Source organism: Phyllobates terribilis, unplaced genomic scaffold (genome assembly GCF_046119375.1).
Source record: "Phyllobates terribilis strain yellow unplaced genomic scaffold, ASM4611937v1 Scaffold_36__1_contigs__length_13169755, whole genome shotgun sequence".
Taxonomy (NCBI): Eukaryota; Metazoa; Chordata; class Amphibia; order Anura; family Dendrobatidae; genus Phyllobates; species Phyllobates terribilis.
This window is the reverse complement of record NW_027362796.1, coordinates 11,170,967-11,182,904: the sequence shown is the minus strand read 5'-3', so window position 1 is coordinate 11,182,904 and position 11,938 is coordinate 11,170,967. Positions and strand designations below refer to the sequence as shown.

Below are 11,938 nucleotides of genomic sequence, written 5' to 3'. Positions count from 1 at the left end.
CCCCACCAGTCTCTGTATTTCCTGCGCACTTGTGATTACAGCTACCGCTAATCAGTTGGCTAAGCAGTGGTCAAATTAACCAGTGATTGGGAGCATGGAGGAGATGTCTTTTTCTGCAATTCAACTTATGTTCAAATCCATACAAGACTACATCTACACCTTCTATCTCCTGATATATTTCCCTTATTGTGTCCAGTAATTGTATTATTACACGGAATTCTTTATGATGTTCCATCGTCTCATTGTCTTCCTATTTAGGTCACTACAATATCAGATCCTCTCAGTGGACATCTTCTATATTGACAGAATTTTTGTGAATCACCCATCAAGGATGGATATGGACAGAGACAAGATGGCGGAGAGGATATTACACCTCACCCTAGAGATCATCTTCCGGCTTACTGGAGAGGTGAGAGATTCTGATGACGTCACATTACATCATTCTTATCTATGGGAATAACAGATGGACAGAACTGGAGAGGTGAGGACTCTGGAAATGTCTATAGTGAGATTTATTAATGTGTCTCTCCATAACCAGGATTACACAGTAGTGAAGAAGACCTCTAGTGAGCGCTGTCAGGACCCTGTGTCTGAGGGATGGGGAAGACCCCTGAGCCCAATCACAGGGCCTCCACCTCACCCCCTGATACATGAGGACATCAATGACCAGAAGATCGTAGAACTCACGTACAAGATGATTGAGCTGCTGACTGGAGAGGTGACACTGCTGGGAATGCTGGGACATTATACAGTAACACTATTAAGGGATTGGGGGGATGACGGTATCATTGTATGTGTCAGGTTCCTATAAGGTGTCAGGATGTCGCTGTCTATTTCTCCAAGGAGGAGTGGGAGTATTTAGAAGGACACAAAGATCTGTACAAGGGCGTCATGATGGAGGTTCCCCAGCCCCTCACATCACCAGGTAATAGACAGGACTAAATACACACGGCCTATAATTATCTGCATGTAAAGAATGAATTCAGTCCCTGTATGTGTTTCCTCCAGATCTATCCAGTAAGAGGACAACACCAGAGAGATGTCCCCGTCCTCTTCTTCCACAGGACTGTAAACAAGAAGATCCCAGTGTTCCTCAGGATCATCAGGTAGATGGAGAGAAGGTGTCATGAGATCTCCCCTATGATGTGTAGACGGCTGTGAAGGTCTTGTGTTCAGTCTTGTTTTATCCACCAGTATTATATGTTTTATATTTGTGTAATGAGGACCGTGGAGATGACAGGATTAGAGCTGATCATAGATGGGACTTCTCCATCTGTTTGTGACTTTTACAATATTTGTTTCAGGGTGAAGATCTGACCCATATTAATACTACAGAGACATATGTATGGGGTGATGAGCGGTGTAAAGAGGAGATTCCTACATATGACTACACAGGTGAGTAGTGACCACTAAATGCAGAGAAGTGACAGATTCTTGTCTGTCACCAGCTATGGCCGCTTTATCGGTGATGTAGTCTGGCCATATCACAATCGTGTGATCGCCATTTTGCCACTAGAGCATAACATTCGCCTCCATATGAAAAATGTTCTAATTACTTGGGGAAATTGTGAAAGCTCTTTTCTATGGAACTTACAATCTGAAAGATCCACCTACCCCCTGGAATTAGAAGATGCTGACCGTTACCTGCCCAGATGACAGCGTACGTAGAAAGTGCTGACAAGTTAGAAAATCACTTGAAGAAAAGTATTCTGATGGGCCTGTAAGAGAAAGTGGAGGGTAATGATGCTGTTCCTTCCTAGATCCCTGATATCTTATTGGATGAATCTACCTTCTCTCCCTTCTGTGCCGCTGAATGTTCTCATATGGTTCCTACAAGACCAGGTTCAGTCTTTCTGGCCAAACTTCACTTTTATGATCGACAACATTAAATGTGCAGTGAGGCCAAGTGTGAATTTCTGTACAATAACAGCAGAGTTTCCCTTTATCCTGACTTTACACTTTATTTTAAAACCAACTAACTTCATACAGGATTGTGATAAACTACATAAAAAAAATTACACCTGTGCCATGATATATCTCTAAGCTGTGCGTGGCTGATGGCTGTAATATACATTTATTCCCGCCTGCAGGAGATGTGTTGGCACCAGCCCTGGTTTCATGGATTCACTCCACGTCATAAATTCCATTATGTTTTCAATCCTAAGGAGTTCAGATTCCTGCACAATCTCTCCTGAAATGGGGGCACTAATACTTTCTCTACTCTTCTGGTTAGGACTCATAGTAGCTCCAATGGCTCCACCATAAATGAGTGCAACTCCATTTTAGTGTTGGAGTTCTCCCCTTATACATAGGTTGTTGTTGGGGATATAACATAGAATTTTTTTTTTTTTTCACAGGTTCCTTCTCACTCCGCGGCCATTTTTCAAATCTGACGTGTGTCACTTTATGTGGTGATAACTTTGGAATTCTTCACAAAGGATAATAGGAAACAAATGGACCTTACTAATTATTTTCCAGCTTATTTATTTATTTTACTCGCTTATATACCGTCATTAATTCCACAGCGCTTTACAGACCTTATTGGCACTGTTCTCATTGGGGCTGACCATCTAAATTCCCTATCAGGATGTCTTTGGAGTGTGGGAGGAAACCGGACAACCTGGAGGAAACCCACGCAAACACAGGGAGAACATACAAACTCATTTTTTGTCATTGGTGGGATTTGAACCCAGGACCCCAGCGCTGCAAGGCTGCAATTCTATAGTCAAAGTATTGTCTGATCTCATCAGACAGTGCTCACAAAGGTGAACACCTCCATATTACAAGTTAACAATTAGGAAAGGGAAAAGGGTGTGAGTAAAAGTGAAATTCTTTGTTAAATAATAATATTAAAACCTGGTAAATCATACATCCCATTAGGGATGTATCATGGATCATGATTATATAAATGGAGTCATGATCCACTAAATTACTGATAGTCAGACGGTGAATCAAATTATTAATAAAATAAGCCCCTAGCCAATGTCCCTTAGAATTGATGGCTGGGTTTATGCTTATAAAATGAATGCCATAAATTATATCAAGGGTGTGCTGAATTATGATAGTATCCTCAGCCAGGAGAGAATTTATTAAATAAAGGCTCAATTTGCCAGTGTGAATTCAATAGTAAAAAATTCTCCTAGCCCGTTGGATACACTCCCCATATTATAAAGTGACTTCAAAAGTGTGGCCGGTCTGATAGATATAAGTGTAATGAGCCCTTGTACAGAGGTTATCAGGGCACACTATTGCACCTGTCACACAATCTGTGTAATGGATCCTTAATAATTCCACTCGCATCTCCAGTAGTGCTGTCGGCAGTGAAATAACTCCGGCAAAATAACAGACTTAGCCAGCTTAAGAGCACAAGCAGCTCAGCTATGCCACTGACCGTCTCTCTCACGCTGTCCGCACAAGAATTGACGGTCAGCAGGAGAAGCAAGCGATCCCACTAAGTCACGATCTCCTGGTTGTGCTTTCTGCCGATTTAGATATCCGATGCGGCTAGCATGTGCCACTATCGGCCTCTCCCACGCTGTCAACACGTGTGTGGGTATGATCAGCGTGAGAGACAATTTCAACTATGTCAGCAGTCTTGACAGAGCTGACAGCTAAAACGGGGTAAATCTGGTTTTACCTGACAGGGCACACCTGTGAAGTGAAGACCATTTCTGGTGACTACCTCTTGAAGCTCATCAAGAGAATGCCAAGAGTGTGCAAAGCTGTCATCAAAGCAAAAGGTGGCTACTTTGAAGAACCTAGAATATAAGACCTATTTTCAGTTGTTTCACACTTTTTTGTTAAGTATATAATTCCACATGTGTTAATTCATAGTTTTGATGCCTTCAGTGTGAATGTACAATTTTCATAGTCATGAAAATACAGAAAAATCTTTAAATGAGAAGGTGTGTCCAAACTTTTGGTCTGTACTGTACATATATACTGAAATTATATACATGAGCCTTTCATATGCTCATCATGAATTTACTTGTAATTGTGCGACAATCTTCAGCGGCTTCTAGGACATCCGTCCTGCAGATAAGTATTGCTGATATTCTGGCCTCATGGTAAGTCATTGGAAAAAATATGGGACAATGGAAGCAAAAAGATTAATGATTAAGTGGAGGAGCAAAGGAGCCGGAGGAGGGCCAAGGAGAAGAATGATAGAGCTTAGGTGGTAAAGAAGTTAGGTATCAGGGCAGAGACATAAGGAAAATAGGTCACCAAATAGATGAGTATAAAGTTATGTTAGGTACGGGGCAGAGACATATGAGGAATATAGGTCCCCACTCAGGTAAGTAATAAAGCTTATTAAGTAACAGGGCAGAGACATATAGGGAGTACAGGTCTCCAAACAGATCAGTATAGAGGCATGTGGCCAGTTGGCTTGCCTGACTGCTCAAAATGTGCTGGGTGGGTACCTTTAATGGAGCTGTGAACAGGCGCTCCCGCCGCACCTTCATCTTGTGCATCTGTCTCTAGTTGCGGTTGGGGGTTTATGTATGTTTCCGCGATTACCGCCAGACCGTAAGTGCATGCGCTCAAACTCGACCCCCCCTGGAAGTTGCATCACAGGCAGGTGATGTGGCAGGGAGAGTGGGTCTGTTGAGGCGGACCTGTCCCCCCGTATGGCCGTGTCACATGTGTAGCACATCCATGGCGTCTGGTGAAGCCTGCGCATGCGCTTTAGGCTATATGCGATAGTTCTGTTATGTTAATTTTTTTTAGAGAGGAGTAGCGCTGGCAGGTAGGCCTATTATTCCTGCTGCAAGTGGGACAGTATCCTCACACTGTCAGGGAAAGTGAATGTACAAAGTATGTATAATAATTCACTAGCGCTGAAATAAGACTGGAGATATACTAATGAGATAAAATATACAAATGTATTAGTATTGGTTTAAAATACATTACAAAAGTAAAATCAGGGGTATAAATAGGATAAAATATAGCCTGTCGGAGATACGGTCTAAAAAAGGAGGGAAGAGTGGTGGGATAGTAATTTTCCTCCTGTATTTCAGATAATTTGTCCGGTTGAGGTTTAGTAGTTTCTTTCCTAATTAGAAGACAAATGGTTTAGAATGTGGTGTGAAGATAGCAGGTCTGATTGAGGAGTAACCGATCTTACCTGCTGGTGAGGAAGGAAGGATGGTTAGTGGTCCTCTGTGTTGGTGTATTTTCTCGGTGGTAGAGAAAGCTAAAATATTGAAAATTAGTTAATTCCAAAATCATGTCTACAGGTAAGGGTTTGGTGGTACCACACCTACCGGGAAGAAAAAGAGGATGTTGGTAAATAGCTTTTTAGGAAGCGAGTTACTATTGTCCAAGTGGTCTTTTTGGTCCGGTGACTTGGAGAATCAAAGAAACAATATAGGTAAGGTAAAATAGGTTAGAATAAAGAACATATAATTTTATTAGGAATTGTAACTTTTAATTAAATCAATTACCTCTGGAAACAGTCCAGGGATGACTTGGAGAGAAAAGTGCTTATTATGGCACATTCGTGGTGTAATCCATTTTAAACCGATAAAATATACAAATTTTTTAGTATCTCATTAGTATATCTCCAGCCTTATTCCTGCGCTAGTGAATTATTATACATACTCAGTTCTGTTATGTTGTCATCATGGTGTATCGATGAGGGGCAAAAGTGAGGTTGATCTGGGTGGGGGAATAAAATTGTGCTGGTTTGGTCAATTGGTGCTGTGGATGAAAGGAATAATGGAGGGGGGTGTAAGGAATGTATGGAGTCCTGTATGAAACTAAATAGTGTGAGGCCATGCCCCTTGTATGTAATTAGGTTTGCTAGAATGATATATGGGAGCTGTGTGTAAGAGAGTGAGGGGAAGGGGTGGAGACGGAGATAGGAGGGGGAAGCCAGGGGAGACGGGAAGGGGGTTTCTGGAACTCACCTGGAGAGGAGGAATAGGAGAGGTTGTAGAGCTGATCTAGTGTGTCTGAAAAAAAGATGATCAGGTTAGCCAATCTATTTCATGGTTGAGACCCTCTGTCAGTGTCTGGAGGGTGTGTATCCAGAACCACTCCCGTTGTTTAAGGAGTTTAATATGGTTACCACCTCGTCTGGGTACTTGTTCGATCACCTGGAACCTGAGTTGTGATACTGCATGCCTGGCGCTGGAGAAATGATGGGATAGTGGTAACAAGGTTTTGCCGCAATGAATCGTGGATTTATGGCTGGCAATATGGTCCCTGATGTGTTGAGTAGTTTCCCCTACGAATAGTAGACAACATGGGCATTTGATTACATACACCTTAAAGTCAGATTCTCTGCAGAATGAATGAGGACAGGTATGGTGAAAGAAGCAGACGTCGCAGCAGCGGATCTCAGAGGAGATGGGTCACACCATTTGTAGAAGCCCTAATATGACAAAATGGCAGAAAACCAGAGCAGTAGAAATTCTCATAAAGTGACTCAATTTTGAATATTATAACCCTCAGTGAATTAATCTATAGGAGTAGTGACTATTTTGACTGCAAAACCACTTTCCGGAAATTAGCACGCAGTGGATGTTGGAGCGTGAAAATTGCAAATATACTATTTTATTGCCCAACACATAGTGCCCAGATTGTTCTCCAGGGGACACACACCGTAAATTAAGTGAGTTCTTCTCATTATAGTAATGCCAAATACATGGATGCTAAATGTGGTTTGGGCGCACTGCAAGGCTCAGAAGTGAGAGGGAGATTTGACTTTGGGAGAGTGGATATTGCAGGATTGGTTTATGGAAGCCATGTTGCTTTTCAAGAGCCTTTGAGACCCTAATAATGTGGAAACTTCTGTTTTTCCACTGACAGATGATAGACCTGAGTGGGGACTTGTTTATTGTAAGATGAGTGGAAGTTTTTATTGGTATTATTTTCACCTACATAACATCATTTGGTGGCTTTTTTTTTGGTGGGGTTTTCTATTAGACTGTGAACTGTCATTGTCTTGGTAAATCTTTCAATGTTTTTACATAACTTGCCATTTCTACAGACACTTTAAGTAGAAATGCTCAAAAATATAAAACTCAAGGATATTTTATTCAAAAATAATAATTGGTTTTATTCTTGGCAGATGACTGTGCCAGGAGATCAGAGGGACAGCTGACATCTTCAATTTTTAAATCCGATGATCTTGAGATACCACAGGATACAATTGAAGTGAATGCCATTACTCCAGATTTACCATCATCCCTTCACAGCAAAGATCTGTCATCTGATTCTTTAAAACAGGTCCTGTCTTCTGATTCATTACTGACTACTAAGGAAAATCATAGTCACAAAAGAGGCATTAAGAAACAAACTGCACCTAAAGCAACAAAGCCATTTTCACGTTCAGAATATGGAAATAGTCTTCTCAAAAAGTCTTTTCTTAAACCTCAAAAAACGTGCACAGCAGAGAATAGATTTTTTTGTTTCAAACAGGGGAAATGTTTTAACCAGAAATCAGATCTTGTTAGTCACCAGAGAAGTCACACAGGGGGGAAACCATTTTCATGTTCAGAATGTCGGAAATGTTTTAAAGCGAAATCAAGGCTAACCCAACATCTGAGAACTCACACAGGGGAGAAGCCTTTTTCCTGTTCAGAATGTGGAAAATGTTTTACAACGAAATCAAATATTATCGTACATCAGAGAACTCACACAGGGGAGAAGCCTTTTTTCTGTTCAGAATGTGGAAAATGTTTTACAGGGAAATCAGATCTGAACAAACATCAGAGAACTCACACAGGGGAGAAACCATTTTCATGTTTAGAATGTGGGAAATGTTTTGCAAATAAATCATATCTTATCTCACATCAGAGAACTCACACAGGGGAGAAGCCATTTTCCTGTTCAGAATGTGGGAAATGTTTTGCAAATAAATCATATCTTATCTCACATCAGAGAACTCACACAGGGGAGAAGCCATTTTCATGTTCAGAATGTGGGAAACGTTTTACAGCGAAATCACATCTTATCGTACATCAGAGAACTCACACAGGGGAGAAGCCAGTTTCATGTTCAGAATGTGGAAAATGTTTTACAAGGAAATCAAATCTTGTCAAACATCAGAGAACTCACATAAGGGATAAGCCTTTTTCATGTTTAGAATGTGAGAAATGTTTTGCAAATAAATCAAATCTTATTGCACATCAGAGAACTCACACAGGGGAGTAGCCATTTTCATGTTCAGAATGTGGGAAATGTTTTGCAAAGAAATAAAATCTTGTCAAACATCAGAGAACTCACACAGGAAAGAAGCCTTTTTCATGTTCAGAATGTGGGAAATGTTTTAACCATGAATCAGAAGTTGTTATACACCACAGAATTCACACAGGGGAGAAGCCATTTTCATGTTCAGAATGTGGAAAATGTTTTACAAGGAAATCAGATCTTGTCAGACATCAAAGAACTCACACAGGGGAGAAGCCATTTTCATGTTCAGAATGTGGAAAATGTTTTAACCAGAAAGCGCATTTTGATAGCCACCGGAGAACCCACACGGGAAAACGCCGCAACTACACCCAACTGGTCTCTGTATAGACTAAAAAGACCCTAGCTGCCCAACTTAAAACACCACCTCGGATCTAACTCCGTAATAGGCCATTGAGGGGTTTCTTGTACCTCCCGAGGAACCAGAGGGGAGGCCACAACACACTGTCAACAAGGGGAAAGGAAAGTGTGAAGTAAGATACAAAAACTCTGGGTGAGAAACTAAAACACATTCATATAGGGCAAAGAAGTCAAGCTAAGAAGAATTAAAAATAAAAGGAATAAAAAGTATAATTTCCCAGAAACCTAATTGTGGAAGAAGGAAAAGTTGATGGAAGAGAAGGCAAACGGATGGAGAGGATAGTTTCACCTTTTTGGTGAAACTTACAAAATTCATCCTCACCCACGATTACTTTGAATTTGATAACCACATATATCTACAGGAGACTGATACAGAAATAGGAAGTATAATGGCTTAACAGTATCTTAATTTTCATGACCAAGCTTGAATGTGACTTCTTGTCCTCATGTCACATCAGGCCTCTGGCCTACTACCGTTACATTGACGATAGTTTAATCATCTGGACATAATCTGAGCAACAGCTAAAGAAGTTCCTTGAACACTTTAATCAATTTAATCCCACCATCAACTTAACACTCAACTACTTCTGTACTGAAATGAACTTTTTGGACGCCATCATTAAGTTTCAGAACAATGAAATAGAGACGTCCATGTACCAGAAGCCAGTTGACCGTCCAACATCCCTTAAATGGGTCCGTTTCCATACAAAACACATAACCTCTATTGGCTACAGCCAGGCCATCCGATACAATTGGATATGTTCCAACGCTATGGACAGAGGCAAACACCTTGGTGGCCTCAGAAACACCTTTTTGAACCAGGGCTACCACCAAACAAGAATTGAAAACCAGATTGCAAGAGCCACCAGAATATCAAGGAATCATCTTCTAGATTTCAAAACTAAACAAGAAAGTAACCGGGTGCCTCTCGTAGTCACCTAAAATCCAAATCTGGAGGTGCTAATGGGAGCTGCATGGAAATTACAACAATCTATATTTCCAGACTCCCCACTTCTGTGATTTAGGCAGTCCTCTCCAACAGCTACAGGAACTTTTCCCTGCAGCCAGAAAAAATGTAAAACCTGTCTATTTATAATGACCACTGACAAGATAAAGATTCCCAACCCGCATCAGCACCACAAGATCCCAGGTGCTTTCAGCTGCATTACATCTAATATAGTGTACTTAATTATATGTACCAAATGTCCAGCTGGGGGTCTGTGTGTAGGGAAGACAGGGCAAAAATTTAGAACAAGGATGAATTCTCATCGCCACCCAATAAAAGAAAAAAGAATAGAGCTACCTGTGGCCAAACATTTTTTATCCCTGATCACAGCATCGTGGACATGAAATTACTTGTATTAAAATGTAACTTCAAATCTCAGAGAGACAAAAAAATTTGGGAGTACAATCTTATGACAATCTTTGACCTACTGTCACGGGTGTATCAGAGGTGACAGGTAGTCGCCCTGCAGTTGGTTGCAGGAGATCTCTATGTTTGGCATTACAGACATCTTAGATGAGAGGCTGTCTCTAAGACCTAGCGGCTACCTCCCTCTAGCTAATTGGCTCTCTGGCCTGGGTGTATAAATACCTGGTGTGTCTGAGAGGGAGGTGCCGGCTATATTCATTTCTACTTGTGAAGGCTTAGCAAGAGAAGTACTGCGTCATCTCTGGAGCTTGAGGCCAAGTGCACATTTGTCTAGACTTCATCTAAAGCTAAGCAATCTCCCCCCTGTTTGTTTACCCTTGTTGTCTATAGAGTTTAGTGAGATCGACTAGTGCTCATCTCCTCCCTTCCCTAGCCTTAGCCATACGCCAGGGTGAGGCACGTGTGCGGCAATTAGCGAGGAGCCAATATAGTGACGGTAGTTGAGACAGGGTGACCAGACTAGGAGATCTCCACTTCCCCCTTTCCCTAGTGTCTGGGCTCCCTTTCCCTCTTCCCTCTGTGTTCACTTAGTCGTTCCCACATCTGGGAAAGACTACATCTTAGTCTTTCACACACTCAGAGCAGCAATGAATGTATGTATATCGCATGTATTTATGTCTTTGTACATCAACTAAGGAATGTGCTCCTCAGACCATTTTGGGAGCATCACAATCATGGACCAGACCTCAATCACAGGACAATAAAACGTTCACACTCCTTATGTATGAGCTGTGTCAATATTTACGGCCACAACTGCTTCTCCCTCTCCAATACTGATAGTTCTGCTTCATATCACTTGTCTTATCTACTGCATTATTCCTGTGCCCTGCTGTGTATGAATATGTGACTCTTCAGATTGTGATATAGTATGCGTGATGAAGAGACCTGAGTAGTCTTGAAAGCTTGCAATTTACCATCTTTTCAGTTAGCCATTAAAAGGTATCAACCACTGAGGGCTCTCAAATCTTAATATTTTTCTATCTACTGGCTAACACGATACAATTAGGCTGCGTGCACACAATGCAGAAATGAAGCAGAAAATTTCTGCAGCATTTCTGCATCTCCCTGGCAGAAAAAACGCATGTAGATTGTGCATGCGTTTTTCCTGCAGAATACATGCGGATTCACATGCGTTTCCACATGCGTTAATGCATGTGTTTCCGCATACGGGCTGACAAGCACTTTCAAGGCGATAGCATCACTTGGAAAGTGCTTGAGAACTAGGTCACACTATATAAATCCATGCAAACGGCATGGATTTATATAGTGTGACCGTAAAAATAGAAAAATAAAGCTATACTTACCTCCGATGCTGCCGCGTGTGCTGTCGCGCTCCTTCCTGGTTCCTTCCTGACTTGCCGGCATCTCGCGAGACAGCCTGCGGTCACATGACCGCGACGTCATCTCAGGTCCTGGAAGGAGAAGCGCTGCGGGGGCCGCCGGACAGGTGAATATAAACTTTATTTTTTATTTTATTCTTTTTTTTACAGGTACAATGGTACCCAGGTCTGGATGAGAGTCTTCTCTCCTCCAGACCTGGGTACCATCCGCACATTGAAATGCATATTATCCGCTTGTACAGATGTACAGACACGGATTCTATGCGTCTCAATGCAAGTCAATGGCGGCCATTCCGCTGCGCTTCCGCAAAATTAATGAACATGTTGCGGATTTATGAGCGCTACAGAAACGCTGCGGAAAAATCCACAGCATGTGCATTGACATTGCGGAATGCCATTGGGGACCATGGGGTGCGGATTACCATGCGTTTTTGATGCGTTTCTGCTGCGGAGACGCATGAAAAACGCATCGTGTGCACGCAGCCTAAAACATATTTTTTTCTAAAATTTTTGCTAAACTTGAGAAATGTGTTTTTTTTTCTGTCCAGGAAGTTTCATTCATGGGTTTCATTTTATCAGCTGATGGGTTTAAGATGGATCCAGGGAAGGT

General features: G+C 41.6%; 1 protein-coding gene across 1 annotated transcript; it reads left to right on the top strand.

Moving 5' to 3' along the window:
* The first annotated feature begins 226 nt into the window (after window positions 1-226).
* LOC141182840 (uncharacterized) lies at window positions 227-10,709 on the top strand. Its single transcript, XM_073660971.1, has 6 exons — window positions 227-409; window positions 539-718; window positions 802-925; window positions 1,009-1,106; window positions 1,305-1,395; window positions 7,076-10,709. The coding sequence occupies exons 1-6, from the start codon at window positions 227-229 to the stop codon at window positions 8,158-8,160; spliced, it is 1,761 nt and encodes a 586-aa protein (XP_073517072.1). The 3' UTR covers window positions 8,161-10,709.
* The last annotated feature ends 1,229 nt before the right edge of the window (window positions 10,710-11,938 follow it).